Genomic DNA, 15,248 nt, shown 5'->3' on the forward strand with positions numbered 1-15,248 from the left:
GCTTATCCAGCCGCCAGCCAGTCACAGCAGCTTCCGGTTCTGTGTTAAGCTAACAACAACACAACCATCTCCTGCGTCTTATTACTATTGCAACCCTAACGACGCTTGTCACAACGGAAATATGGCGGGTTGTGCTACTTAACTTTTCAGCAGGCATTTACGAAGACGACATTTTAATTTATTTTTGATTTAGTCAGTTTTCCAAGCTAATTCACGGTCTCGCCGAGTGAAGCTTCTGGAGTTTTCAAGCAAGGCCAGAAAAAGTATCTGTAAGCAAAAGCCGTACAACCTGTAGAAGATAAAGGTCCATTAGCAAAACTTAATAAGAGCCCTCAAAATGAGAGGTTCTTACGGAGACAGAGACCGAGACCGTGGTCGTGACAGAGGGTAAGAGGACTGCTAAGTTAGCTTGTCAGCTAATGCTAGTTAGTTATCATAAAACCCTATTATATGTTTTTATTGTGACTAGCAGCGGTTGCATTGACCTTACAGTTCGTTGTCATATTCCAGCAATCCCCGATTCGGATCAAGCAGAGGAGGACCACCCCCGGGTAAGAAGTTTCGGAATCCTGGGGAACGCTTACGAAAGAAGAGATGGGACCTGAATGAGCTTCCTAAATTTGAGAAAAACTTCTATAATGAAAATTCCGAAGTGCAGCGAATGAGCCAGGTATTATGTCCGTCATGTCACAGTCTGACCTTCAGCTGCACCTGTTGTGTTGTTTTGTCTGTCTTCACTTGTTGCTTTTCTTCTCTTTGCTCTCAGTATGATGTTGAGGAGTATCGCAGAAAGAAAGAAATCACAGTCCGAGGCTCAGGCTGCCCAAAACCTGTCACCAGCTTCCATCATGCACAGTTTCCTCGTAAGCACATGCACTCATGGATACACTTGCAGCACTGTGGACAGTTTGCAGACATACATAACCAGATACTTTATCGTCCCTTATTTTTGCTTCTTCCAACTAGAATATGTAATGGATGTACTGATGCAGCAAAACTTCAAGGAACCAACAGCCATTCAGGCTCAAGGTTTCCCTCTGGCACTCAGTGGGAGAGACATGGTGGGCATTGCTCAGACGGGTTCTGGGAAGACTTTATCGGTGAGATGTGTCTTCCTCTTCACCTGTACGCACCACACAGATGAATTTCACAGGTGAAAGATGTGAAAGAAGACTGAACCAGTCTTCCATATTTTTCTTCTTTCAGTATCTCCTGCCTGCAATCGTGCACATCAATCATCAGCCCTACTTGGAGCGTGGAGATGGACCCATTGTACGTGAAGAGAAAAGGAGAGCACTAATCACTGAGTAGTCTGCCTTGGAATAACCTAATTATATTAAAGACCTCAAAGCACAACATAAAACTAAAACACTAAAGAGAGGATTGATGTGGCTTTATATATGTGCTGTGCAGTGCTTGGTGTTGGCCCCCACGAGAGAACTAGCTCAGCAGGTCCAGCAGGTGGCATATGACTATGGAAAGTCATCACGCATCAAAAGCACTTGTGTGTACGGCGGTGCTCCCAAGGGACCTCAAATACGAGACTTGGAGAGAGGTGAAGACTACTAAGACTACTAGAGCATGCAACCATACAGTTGTGTCCTTTTGAGAACCACTTTCGATTAGTCTGTAACTTATTTATTTTCAGTTTAACTGATTATATTACATACTGAAACATGCTAACATTGTCTTGTCCAGGCGTTGAGATCTGCATCGCCACTCCGGGTCGTCTCATTGACTTCCTAGAAGCTGGAAAGACCAACCTGCGGCGCTGCACATACCTAGTTCTGGATGAGGCTGACCGCATGCTGGACATGGGTTTCGAACCACAGATACGCAAAATTGTGGATCAGATCAGGGTAAAAGCTAATACTCAAAGGCTGTATCTCTGTCTTTTTGGGGTTTTTTCTTTGTTTTTCTGTTTTCTGCTGCTTACTCTTATGTTTGAAGTCAAAGCTGTTTTAGTGTATAGTTTTTTATTTGGTGGGTTCTCTTGCCCAGCCGGACAGACAGACTCTGATGTGGAGCGCTACCTGGCCTAAAGAAGTTCGCCAACTGGCAGAGGACTTCCTGAAGGACTATGTCCAGATCAATGTTGGAGCTCTGGAGCTCAGCGCTAACCACAACATCCTTCAAATTGTTGACGTTTGCGTGGAGAGCGAAAAGGACCAAAAGTAAGAGTTTGGTGATCTGGTCACATAGGAATTAACTTCTCACGTTAATAATAACAGCATCTGCTGTGTTTGATGTGTGCGTTTACATCCCTTTAATTATAATGCATTTGCTTCTTTTGCTTTTCTCAGGCTTATCCAGCTGATGGAAGAGATTATGGCTGAGAAGGAAAACAAGACCATCATCTTCGTTGAGACCAAGAAACGGTGTGATGACCTGACACGTAGGATGAGACGTGACGGGTGAATATACCAACTCATCCCAGCATCTGTTTTAACTGCAGACTGTAATAAAGAATGGACACCATGATGTCACCCAGTGGTATGATCTATGCTGAAGTTGGGCAGTTTAACACTGGAGTGTGTATATGGACTGGAGCTATTGGAGCTTTTTAAGCTATTCCACAGCCTTAGCTAAGCACAGTCATTTAGGAGCAATAATTGAAGACTTGTCAAATTGGTCCACTGTAAATATTGAATTGTACTTTTGCTTGAATTGCCCATCACTGGTTTGTAGTACATCAAATGAGTGGTTGTAGAGAAAATCAAAAGAGCAGAGACACACAGACGCACTGTTAAAGTTGCTGATTTGTCTTCTAGGTGGCCAGCGATGTGTATTCATGGTGACAAGAGTCAGCCAGAGAGAGACTGGGTATTATCAGGTACAATAAACACACTCACTGACATTTCATTGTACGACAGTTCTTTGTACTGTTGTGTTGTGCTGCCCTGAACCATGTGTTGGCTCTGCTTGCATAATTATACAAACTGAACTGAATTAAATTAATTAGCTGATCCTAATCACCTCTTATTCATCTCATGTTGCAGAGTTTCGGAGTGGCAAAGCACCCATCCTCATTGCTACTGACGTCGCCTCACGTGGGCTTGGTATGTCATGTGTGCTCAAGTATAAAGCAAGTAATTTCCTAAGTATAGCCCCACATACATGCAATATATTTCCCTCTTCAGTATTTAGAATGATAATGATCAGTATATATTGATCTGGCTGTTGTCTGCATTTTTATTCACAGTAAATTTATCAAAGGCCAACCACAAACACATGCGCTGCTTCTCAGATAAAGTGTGTATCTAAGAAGTATGTCATTGAAGCAGGCTTTCCTCCAGACACTGAAGTCTCTTTGCTTTATTAAAGAAACACTAAGAAAGCCGAACGAAGGATTGATGTTGAATGAAGTGTGACGATGTAAGGGGAGAGGCTAGCCAAGCAGCCCCTTACAGCACAACAGTCCAACTTTGAACCTAATTCTGTGTTCATTTGTTTTCTTTTCATTTTGTTTATTTGTGTTGTTTTTGTTTCAAGTCTCTCTTCTGGCAACTAGAAGCACACAGGCTCTCGGGAGCCTGCAGCCGGACCTAGGCATGACAAATCGAAAGCTGTCTTGGGGAGAAAGACAGCCTGATTAATCTGATTCCCAGACACGGCCGTCTCTGCTGAAAACTTAACAAAGAGCCCGCTAATGAAGCTCTCCCCCCGCCTTCCAGGACACTGGCAGCCTGGGTGATGACGGGCGGGGAGGGAGTGGCAAGCGCAGGGTGCCGCTGGGCTTCCAAAATTTGATCGTATGCTCGAGGGCGAAGAAGGGGGCGTGGAGGAGGCTGGACTCTTATTTGGCATGCCATCAACAGAGGGATGAACCCAAAGCACTTGCTGATAACATTCACTCATATTCACAGCCGGTATTCAATCTAACGGCTGTAACGGATTAAGAAAACTTTCCCGTAAAGTCCTCGAGGAGATTCAAGTCCATTCAATAACAAACTCATAAAATTGTGCCTAAATTTGAACTTTCAGCTAATGCACTTAAATAGAAAACAGTTTTGTGAAGATGTGCTGCAGTGGTGTGTCACAAGACGATAAAGACAGAAACACCTGCCAGGAAATGAGGGTGGAAAGCAGCCGAGCCGGGCACGGGCGGCTATTCTGGAGACTTTCCCTCTGAACTGCCCCCTGATGCCAGCCCCCAACACCACCCCCACCACTGGCTGTCCAGGCCAACCTCTCCCTCTGAGGACGTCATGTCTGGTCCTGGCTGGCAGGAGTCCTGGAGGAGCCACCTCACTGTGATCAGTCTCCCTCCTTTTCACTCTCCTTCCTTTTTATTCTGTCTTTCTTAATTTGTCTGCCTGTTTCTCTCTCATCCCTCCTTCTCTTCTTCTTTTTTTCACTACCCCCCCCCCCCTCATTTTGGTCTCTTATTTATCTATTTGTTTGCCTTTAAACATTTCTGACTTGTCCGTTTTTGTCCCTTTCACCTCTATCCCTGAACCCACAGCTTTCACTTTCCCCTTTGTCTTGAACTCCTTGGCCTGTTGTCTTTGTATACATCACACCAGATCACCAGGTCAGACTTTCTAAATACCATCATAAGAACTAGAGCACATTCCCTGGCAGAGCCCACTCCCAAATCTCTCTTAAAGAGAACGTCCTCCCTCCTTTAGTGTCTGTTTCTTGTTACGAAAATTGAAAAGCTGGGCTCGGTAATACCACTGCCCTTTGACGTGACCTAGGAGGCATTTGGAGCAAGCAGCACTAGTCAAAGCCCGTTCGAAAAAATCTACTTCTTTCACTAACCAATCTCTTAATTAGAAGTTAGTATCACCACTTCTTTGTAATCTAAAAAATGGCAAGGATACGAGATCCTTGAAGTTGACATAAAAGAATCTAGAAGGCCTCTCCACTGACCTCTTCCTCTAGAAACATACATAAGCCCAGCAGTAATGGTTCCAGGCCGATCACGGCTAGGACACACGAAGAAGCACAGTTAGGAGTAGGGTAAGACCGCAACCCAGCACAGTCCAGCTGGAGCTCTGGCCCAGACAGCTTCCAGCTTTGGGAGGGTTGTGGAGGAGTGGCGAGGTTGGAGAAGGGACTGCATTTGTCCGGTGCGCTCTCCTCCTACCCCTGCAGACCTCCCATGACTGGTGATGGGTGGGGGGACAGAGAGGGAAATCCCTAAATCTCTGATTACAGGGTAAGTACTGTACCTAACCCTTCCCCCTTCCCTATTTTTCCTCCTCCGCCAGTCTTTGTCATTATGCTTCCAAAACAAGACGTCCATTTTCTCTAATCAGCAGCGTTTTCTGAGCCCTTCATCAACTGTAATGAGAAACAGACCTCTTAACTTTGAGTTAATCTTTTCTGTCAGAAATTTCTCTACATTATATATTTAATTTTAGGGTCACAGCCTTTGAAAATTTGTTTCTTTTTTAATGTTTATCCAAATTCTCATACTGCAACTTTTTCCTTATTTTTGCAGCTTATATTTGACTGCATGTAACCTGTTTTCATGTGTGCACATACTTTATTTCTCTGCTACATTATTTGTTTTTCTAATTGGCACGTTAGGTCATTTTCTAAATGCGTGCAGAGTACAAATAGCCGATGATTTGACTGGTAAGTGATGCTTTCAGAGGACGATGGGTGTCTTGCAGTTATTGTCTGTGTGACTGTTCCCATTTTAAAAGACAAAATTAATGAACACTCAAAATAATGTAAAAGTCAATTAGCGTTAGTTTTGATCTGACTTCTGTTTGCATCTTTTCCCTCCCTGTTACTGACCTCTTCTCCCCTGCTGCCAAAGATGTGGAGGATGTCAAGTTTGTCATCAACTATGACTACCCTAACTCATCCGAGGATTATATCCACCGCATCGGGCGTACAGCTCGCAGCACTAACAAAGGCACCGCTTACACCTTTTTCACTCCGGGGAACCTCCGGCAGGCCCGAGAGCTGATCCGGGTCCTGGAGGAAGCCCGGCAGGCGATCAATCCCAAACTGCTGCAGCTGGCCGACAGTGGACGCAGCGGAGGAGGTGAGGAACGGTTTAAGCATCATGTGTTGCTTAAACCGTTTAACTGCTGAGCTCTCTGCACCACAGAAGAGTCTTTATTGATTTGCCTAAATGGGGATGAGCTTTGGTAGTATGTGAAGGATAGATTGACTGTATTTAAGGGTGCAAGTGATTGATCACATAAACAAATGCTTGGGTAAATGAATGAGCTAGCAGTTTCATTACAACTTTTAATTCCCAGGTGGCCGTTCCCGTTTCCGCAACTCCAATTCAAACAATCCCAACATGATGTACCAGGATGAGTGTGATCGTCGGATGCGTTCTGCTGGTGGGGGCAGCAGCTCAAAGGATGGCCGTGGCAGCAGCTACAGCCGCGGCGGAAACAACCGGGATGGGGATCAATCTTCTTCTTACAGAGATCGCAGCAGCAGGGATGGAGGACGTAGTTATAGCTCCGGCTCCTATGACCAGTACCAGAATAACAGCAGCTCCAGAGGTGGCTCCAGCTCAGCAGGCAGCGCTGCGGGGAATGCCCCACCTCCTTCATCAGGCCCTCAGCCTCTAATGGCTCAGCAGTTCAACCCTCCGCAGCCTATGATGGGTTTGATGGGGCACTCGCCATTCCAGTTTGCGCCTCCTCCGGCATCTCTGTCTGGGAGGAAATGATGTCGTATGTGCATCAGTGTTACACAGCACAACACAAACTACACCCGGGCAGATTTGTGTTGAATTTTTCATTTTATCGCTCTTCCAACATTCCAGTTAAAAGCATGTTTTAGTTGACTGAGAGATCTTCATTTCTTCAACATTAGTTTTCGACTGGCTTCAGGTGTTTGCGTGGAAAACTTTTTTTTTCAGCTTAAAGTTGGTTTAAAGCAATTCTGTGTTCGTTTAGCTTAGTTTGTTGCAGCTGTATTGGATGGAAAAAAGCAAAGCTGCTGTTTTGTATTGTGAATCTCTTTGTGAGCTACTTCCAAGAGGTTGATAGTGTTATTTTCTGTGTAGGTATGGCAAAGGTAGGTGTTGAAGTTAATTTTGTTTTTTCTGTTTCAGATCATTGTTGGAAGCCAAAAAAATCCTTCTGAAATATTAAAAACAGATCCTGATGTGATTTTAAAAAAAAACAAAAAAAAAAAAAAAAAGTGGGTTAAAAACCTTTACCACATTGGAGTGTTTTTCTTTGAGCTTTACCTCGATCTCATTATGTAGGTGCAAATTGAGGCCTTACCAACTAGTGATTTCTAAGTTTGTATTTACTAACAAATCTCCTGAGGCTTACCTGTTTAGAGGATCACCAGTGTGGTCTGGTCTTTGCAGCAGTGATGAATGAGATTTCCTAGCAAACAGTAAGTCCCCTTTTTAAATTTGTTTTTCATGTTTAATAAAGTTCTTTGGTGTACAGGACATGTTTGTGTGTTTCTGTAAACACTTGAACACTTCTTTTGATCACCAAGAATAAATTTTATTTCCCCATTTTACCAGTGTTATGCTCTCACACATTTCAAATGTACATAACAGAACTGCTATATCTGGCATTTAACAAAGCAGTCTTACTGGAAATTAGTGCAGTGGAATGTGATCGGGATCCTGTGGGAGGAAGTGTTCAGCATGGCTGTCATGCATCGCAGATTGTAGAAACGATCTGAACACGTCTGAGACGGACACCGCGCTCAGAGCACCGGAGTGCAGCTCAGTTTGCATATGCTCAAGTTTTCCATTTTTCCGAATAAATGCTTACACAACAACTCAAATGTCAAACTAATCTCAAAATTGAACTCATAGCGTATTAAAGATGACTATATTAATACGTATCTGAATCTGCACGCCTCAGATGACAAACATGTAACAGATGAGAAAAAGAAAACTGAACTTTAAATAATATTAGAACTGCAAAATAGGCACATATGGCAGAAAATACACAGCTTTGATGTTAACAGTAAATTTTGTTCATTACACAAGATTCGAGGGGTCAGCTAGAAAAACAAAAGTGTTAAAACAATCATTCTCTGTGATCACAAAGTGCACTCAGTCAATGTGAAAGAAAAGCAATCAACGTAAACAGACACCACAACAAGTTGATTCAGTTCAGCCTCGTTTTGCAAACTTAAGAGTCGCTTTGTGTTGACGTTGGGTTTTGCAAGCACTGTGTCCCATTTTTCACCGACCGCAGCATGCTGATGTGAAGGTAAACAGCTGATAATGGATTTCGACTGCCTGAGGTGAAAAATAAAGTACACCAAATAACCTAATATGCACACAGTTGTTGTAGTTTACTTCCTTTGTAGCACTGTGTTTAAAAAAAACAAAGAAAGAAAAAAAAAACAACTGCAACAACTATGAAGCAGCTGTTGCAGGTTTGTTTAAGCAACCACATACAGCAGACTAGACCTAGACACGTGACTTGTTATAGCAAAGCGTACACACATTACACTGACTGCGCATGAGTGTAATCAGAGGAACACAATCAATACCAGTCAAAGAAAGTACAACATGACTGCAAAGGAAAAAGGTTTCAGCAGGCCTCCAGCCCAGGAGTCAGTTTAGGGGGTGGGGGCGAGTCTGAGAGCAGAAAGTCTGTCAGGTTGTGGTTGTGTTTAAATGCTATAGGTTCCCCCATTTCTCCGGAGGCGGAAACTGTTCTAGACTGCCGCTCTCGCTGTGCTCCTGCTCTCCCATGGTGAAGGTTAATCTGTACTGCAGCTTCACTTTCTCCTGAGACACAAACACATGCAGAGAGAGGCTAAGTATGACAGCTTGGATTAATGCTCTGGGACAAGAGGAATGACAGGCTCCTTGACCTTCCCATCAGATGACGGGATTCAAATGGACCCATTATGCTTTTCCTTATTTTCTGTCACATCTGTAGTTTTTGTTAAAATTCATTAATCATGGGCATGAATGTCAAAATAATTTTGGGATAGGGATTTCTTTTAACTTCTTGTTTTTAAAAGGCTAAAAAGTGGAATGCTGTACAAAAAGAACAGTCCAAAGAAATAATTAAATGGGGTACAGCCCAGTGCAGAGTTGCTTTCAAGCTTGTGTTTAATTCTGCTTTCTCATTAAATTAAGTTGGGGCTTCATTTTTCTAGATCTGTAATTCTTTTTTCCAACCTTGGCCAAGATAATCAGCACTGAAAATATGCTGCACTTATCTATTGCTGAACAGTTTAAAGGCTCTTTTTTTCTGGCCTTTGCTCAGCCAGACATCACAAGGACATTTCTATCTATTCTGTGAAATATCCGGACCTACCTTGTTTGGATTTGCTAGCAGCAAGATCTGTGTGACAGCAGCAGGAGGGAGGATGGGGTTAAAAGCGGGGAGCTCCGTCCCTGACGGGGGCTGCAGCTTCACGGCCATCGTCTGCAGTTGATAAATAAAAACAACATTAGGGTTTTGTTTTGTTTCTCTCTCTTTTTTCTTTTTTTTTAACTGAGACACTAAATCAGCAGCTGTGGATCTCATTTACTCCATCTGACAGAGGGGACAAAGGCCTTGGACTATATCAGTGCTGACCTTTGGAGCAGTAGTCTGGAAGTTTATGTTTGTGACAGGCACAGGGGCTGACGAAAGCATGGAGATAATCACCACCAGAACATCGGGTCGAGACGGAGGAGAGTCGCGAGCAAAGTGAAAGAGAACCCGCAGACTGTGGCTGTCAAACACAGTTACAGGTAACAGACTACCTGCAGAAAGACAGGACAGAAAGGAAATTAGTTCATCATATACCCAAAACACTCAAAACCAAACAAGCTTCCTTGGTATAAAACCAATAAGTGATCTCGTTTACTTACTGGGCTTAATGGATTCTAAGGGTACAAAAACGTCAGTCAGAGAAACGTCTGCAGAAGAAGCCTCAGTGTGAGAGGGAGACACATCCAGCAGTGTGGCTTTAAGGCTGGGCTGGGAGTTGGGAACAGGTGCAGGAGGTTCAGCGGTAAAAGCTGGAATTGGATTTGGAGCGATGTTTGTCCCGGTCTTGTTCTGGAGGTCTCTCAGAGTCGGTTTAGACTGCTGCTTGTCCCTTAGAGAAGAAGAATGAGCAACTCTGCGTCAACTTTTGCTCTGAGCTCTTAAATGATTTTGATCTGCTTTTCCCAGAAACGGTAGTTTAACCAACTCCTGACTCAATGTTGATGCTGTCCAAACTACAAAACTACAAAAGTATTATGGCCATCTAGAAGCCTTTTCCTATGAATTCAGCAAAAATGTGATCGTGCTCAAATCCTGTTAGGTACCATTTGACCTGCAGGCCCTCTGGAGGTAGAGACTGCTGCAGCAGGGTTTTTCCCAGCAGGTCCAGTTCATCCAAGGCAGAGTTCCCAGGAGTGGAGCCAGATGAAAGAGGCTGAGAGTGGGGAGGCGGATCTGGACTCAAAAGGAGACTGGGCGCAGTTGCGATATCTGTATCTATGCTGTCAGAGGACTGAAAGTTTAAAAAATAAATAAATAGAAAAAATGAGTACAGGAAAAAAATATGAGAGCTTCACAGATGCAATAATAGATTTTCTCCACCGCTCACCTGAAACGAGTCCCATGCGGTGGAGTCCTCAGGCTGTGAGGCGGGGTTAGAGGTGTGTGTTCCTTCACTTAAACCTGTGTGAGGTGCAAAGTGTTGTAGTATTTAGGAACAAAAGTTTTCTTTCCCTCAGTTTCCATTCAGGACTCTGAGATTTAAGTTGTATGCTACATACGCCTGTCTGACGTGTTTTATTACCAAGCGACATGAGTTCGTCATCAAGGAGACTAATCCCCATGTCCCCATGTGAGGGAGGGTTTAGGCTGTCTGTGGGAGTGGGAAACTCTGGGAAGGAAGGCGGCGACTGTGGTGACGTGTCCAATCCTGACAGATCTAGCAGCGCTGTGCCTCCTCCTGTGAGAAATCCATCAGTACTGTTGATCCTTCACTAAAAGATTCTTTTAGACAGCTCATTGTAACACAGTAAAATCTTTTTGGCTTCTTTAGTGTTCAAAGCTTCACCCACCGGTTTGTTTCTGTGTGTTTAATGTGTTGTTTCCATTTACAATCTCCCCTTTCACCTGCTGCTTGTACAGGTTGATGACTTGAGTCAGGCTGTCGTTGGCCTGCAGGATCTCCGCTGAGGAAAGATGACAAAGTGCTCATCCTTATCACTGGATTTAATCAGAATCGCCTGCCTCTGTTAGAAAGACTGCTCATAAACTGTTGAACCAAAAAAGAAAAATAAATTCATGCGCTAATAGAAACCATCACTTTATTTCTTTAAAAAAAAGAAATACTATGAGAGAGATTTTTTTAGACCATCTATAGGTCACCCTTGTTCTTGAAAAAGCAAGAACACTTCTCCATTCCTCTGAGATCCGACCTCACTGTCCAGGGTTGTGTGGTCAAAAACTCCACTTCTCTCTTTCCTAGACATCTCTACACCTCCACAATTATGTCATCTGGACCAACTCTTCATAGTTGCCCTCACTTCCTCCTCTCTGTCTCCCATTTTCTACATTCATCAGCTCCTCAAAGTACTCCTTCCATCTTCTCAACACACTCTTCACTTGTTAGGACATTTCCCCTAACCTGACTCACACCCTTTCCAGGTCGATCGCTCCGTCCAGTCAGTCGGTACAAACCTTTTTTCTCATTCCACAGTGTCCAGCCTCTTATACAACTCACTACAAACATTTGTCCCTGTGTCTACTTTCCTCACTTTTTCTTTGGTAGCTTCCTTTGAAAAATTTCCCTTACTTCCTCATTCCATCACCATTCCCTCACTTTTCATTCCATCCATCACTTGAGTGATATGATAGTGGAAAAAAAGGAGAGAGCTCCTATTCAGTGGCGGATGAATAATAACTAAGCTCACCCAGAGCCTCGTCGTTGTCCTCCGTGTCACTTGCCAGTCTGAACAGTGTTGGCCTCATTTTCTCACAGCGCTGATACAGGTCCTGACCACACAGCACACACGCCACGTTAAAAAATACTTTAAATGGAGATGGCTTCAGGTTGATTTACAGTGTGATCTTTTGATTTAAAGCATCTGTCTTTTTCTCACCTGAATGAGTTCAGCATTGCTCTGATCCGTAGCCGTGCTGTCGTAGTCCTGCAGAAGCTGGGTCAGTAAAGTGACGCTCTCCTTTACCTCCTGAATGGCATTCACCCGCTTTGACACCTTCTCTGCACGCCTCTGATCCTAAAACCAACGAGACACAAACTCACAAACTGCACACATACCGGGTTTTGGCCAAAAGCAAGTGCACATGTAGGAAACAGTCATGAACAGTCCAAACTGTGGTGACCTGTAACACAACAAACACAGCCAGAGGCAGTAAAGCAAGAGCGCAGCAAGGTCAGGGAGAAATCAGTTCAGGTTCATGGATGAGAGCAAAGACTAATTCCTGTTAGACATGAAATGAGTACAAAAGACGGAAACACCCACAGGGCAATTTCCCAATTTCCTCTTTCAGTTATTGCTCCGCTCTGAGTGCACCATTTTACTCCTGTTCCTAAAAATCACACATCGCTGCACCGAATGAATGTGGTGAAGAAAATAGGAAGGAAAAGGAAAGAGTGTTTACCTCTTGGACCATTTCCTTAATGAGTTTGTTGGCGGCTTTGAGGTCTTCGGGGTGCGAGCTGTTCAATAGGCGAGACAACATCTGACAAAGTAGAAAGTCAGAGTTCACATGAGGAAGAACATCAGATGCTAGTTCATCACATCTACATAACTCATTCATATATTTTAGTACGAAAGTCCTTACTTTGGATTTCTCTTCATCTTCAAAAATAGCATTCTTGGGTCTGGGTGGAGGAAGGTTGAGTAGCTTGTCAGGTGGCAGCTCAGGATCTTGTTTAACAATACCTGATTAACAAGCAGAGAACATGAAGGTGTTGAGTTATTTAAATGTGTCTAATCATTTTCATTAGTTGATTTACCTCATCTGTTACAACGTAAGGCATTTTATCCACGTGGGCCTATTACTTTAATTTTCAGCTCCAAATGTTCAACTCTATTACAGCATCTTCATCTTCAAGTTCAGCATAATTACTCTTTAAAAATGGGTTTTGACAGGATTCATCAAATGACAGATCGACTCTTACCTTGTTTTTTCAGCATTTGATAAGCGTCTGAAATCTTGGCTTCATCTGGTAACGCCAAAGTCCAGCTATAGATCAACTCCAAAACTTTTATCTTAACTGGCTCAGGGGACCGTGTTCCAAGGTACTAAATTGGAGATGAAACCCAGGTCATTTGCACAAAAAGCTCAACAACAAGAGAGAAGGAAAAAAAAGACCTGTATCAAAGAGGCACAGACACAAAGAGACCTAAAGTCCTACCTTGGGAGAAACAACTTTGATGAGTTCATTGAGAAAACGGAATTTGCCCACTTCACTGTGAAACCTTTTCCCGCAGTTTTTCATACAAGTCTCCAGGACCTTGAAATTGAAGGGTAGGAAAAAAAAAATCTAAAAATGGCAAAAGCTGAAACTAAAGCATCTGAAAATAACTGAACAGATCCTGATTCTGATCTGAACTTACAAGTAATGCCTGCATGGCCTCCCACTCTTGTGGAGACTGGATCTTGTGGGCCAGGAGCCTGGTGGCCAGCTGCGGTCTATGAACATGTCACATTTTTGGGGGTGGTTTATTTAAAATAAATGATGCATAAAATTATTCAAAATTCTAAAATGACTGCTGACAAAAGCTCTTTCCTAAACAAACAAAAACAACAACAACAACAACAAAAAAAAAATCTGTGCTCAATTTCTATTACCCTTGCCATTTTCAAAAACAACTAGAAATTGGCATAATATATGTGTTGATATAGCTACAGTTACCAATGTTGTAGAAGAAAAACTGTCCTTTTGTAGAAAAGATGAACATATCTCTGAAGACATGATCACAAGGCTCAGTAAGACTATAATTATGTAATGATGTGTAAATAATGTCTTGGCCCTGGGGCCAGCTCTTACCCCTCCAACTCATTGTTGAGCTGGTCACAGAAGGCATGGATGCTACTCCAGTCTGTGTCTCTGTTTAGTGGATTTGTGGCTCTGTCTGAAATGGGATATCACATAAAAATGTATAAATGTTACCAACCTTTCCGAATCTTATTATTTTTTATGCTTAAATGCTTATGTTTTCGGATTTTGTTACTGCGAGTTGTTATAATGTCCTAGTATCTTCCTTCAGTTAATTACACCCATATAAAACTAATGAAATATAAGCACAGCGACACAGCCTAAATATAGCCGCCAAAATGCCTCTAAAACGCTTCTTTGTGGCAGTTTAAGTAAACATTACAACCTTTATTAATCATTTTTGGACGTTTATGCTATGTTCATAAAAGAACTACAAATATTTAACATACTGGCCACGGAGTGCATGAGGTCTTTCACTAAACATAAAGGTTGTAATGTACAAAACTTGGACTAAGCAGGCTAGAAGTGTATCCCAGCATGTCATCAAGCAGACTACATGGGACAGGTGCTAACTGAGTGTAAGGTTAGCTAGCTTGCTGTCGACAGTCACAGTCGTGTCAGTGTCTTCTCGAGCTTTTCCACGAAGTCACAGGTTTGCTTTAATCACAGTCTATCCTATGTGAATGCAAATTCTGGGTCCCACGATCTTGCCCCCAGCATCCCGGTTTAGCTATAGAGTCGTAAATCCAAAGCCAGCATGTCTGTGCTGTGTTGACAGCTGGAAGGTAGAGCTCCGCAGCTAGGTTAGCATCCTGGGTGTTACGGCGGGGTCCGAGTCCCCTCTAACGGGACAAACGCAGCTACGGTGAGTTTTCATGTCATCTACAACAACTCACGGATAGTAACTTCTCAGTGTCGGGGTCCCCGGACAACACGGGCGCAGGAGAATAAGTTTAAAACACTCACTGATACGTGACTCCAAACTCTCTGCATCGGGAGGCGCAGCCATAACTGCGAGATTTATGTGGTGCCTCGATCTCGCGAGAAGTGGATGGACACGTAGAAAACAGAGTTGAATGACATAGAAAGCACTACGATATTTGTAATACATCAAGTAAAGGATCTATCTCATCTGTATTATATATATATATATATATATATATATAGTAAAATTAATAATATTTGGTATGTGGTATGCAATACATAATTCTGACTACAGTGGGGCAAAAAAGTATTTAGTCAGCTACCGATTGTGCAAGTTCCCCCACCTAAAATGATGACTGAGGTCAGTAATTTGCACCAGAGGTACACTTCAACTGTGAGAGACAGAATGTGAAAAAAAAAAAAATCCATGAATCCACATGGTAGGA

The 15,248-nt window shown here is 43.0% G+C and overlaps 2 protein-coding genes across 3 annotated transcripts; one reads left to right on the forward strand and one right to left on the reverse strand.

Annotated features, from left to right (window-relative positions):
• On the forward strand, positions 1-7,387 carry LOC309705825 (putative ATP-dependent RNA helicase DDX17). The gene is made up of 13 exons (XM_082531834.1): positions 1-387; positions 511-670; positions 767-863; positions 967-1,100; positions 1,207-1,272; positions 1,414-1,555; positions 1,699-1,859; positions 2,002-2,174; positions 2,304-2,414; positions 2,772-2,833; positions 3,000-3,059; positions 5,774-6,004; positions 6,225-7,387. Exons 1-13 carry the CDS (start codon positions 338-340, stop codon positions 6,647-6,649), a joined length of 1,872 nt encoding a protein of 623 aa, XP_082387960.1. The 5' UTR covers positions 1-337; the 3' UTR covers positions 6,650-7,387.
• LOC309705823 (ADP-ribosylation factor-binding protein GGA1-like) lies at positions 7,110-14,944 on the reverse strand. 2 transcript variants are annotated; one of them, XM_082531830.1, is made up of 17 exons: positions 14,845-14,944; positions 13,930-14,014; positions 13,496-13,571; positions 13,294-13,392; positions 13,057-13,180; positions 12,717-12,817; positions 12,534-12,614; positions 12,011-12,148; positions 11,822-11,903; positions 10,967-11,080; positions 10,699-10,854; positions 10,504-10,577; positions 10,220-10,407; positions 9,776-10,005; positions 9,498-9,667; positions 9,234-9,344; positions 7,110-8,695 (listed from the first exon to the last, which is right to left on the reverse strand). In XM_082531830.1, the coding sequence occupies exons 1-17, from the start codon at positions 14,885-14,887 to the stop codon at positions 8,585-8,587; spliced, it is 1,983 nt and encodes a 660-aa protein (XP_082387956.1). In that variant the 5' UTR covers positions 14,888-14,944; the 3' UTR covers positions 7,110-8,584. The 2 variants fall into 2 exon arrangements, with proteins under 2 accessions (XP_082387956.1, XP_082387957.1); XM_082531831.1 differs by having other exon boundaries at positions 14,775-14,865.
• Positions 14,945-15,248: the final 304 nt, after the last annotated feature.

Source organism: Aulonocara stuartgranti (assembly GCF_965226115.1).
Source record: "Aulonocara stuartgranti genome assembly, chromosome: 4".
NCBI lineage: Eukaryota > Metazoa > Chordata > Actinopteri > Cichliformes > Cichlidae > Aulonocara > Aulonocara stuartgranti.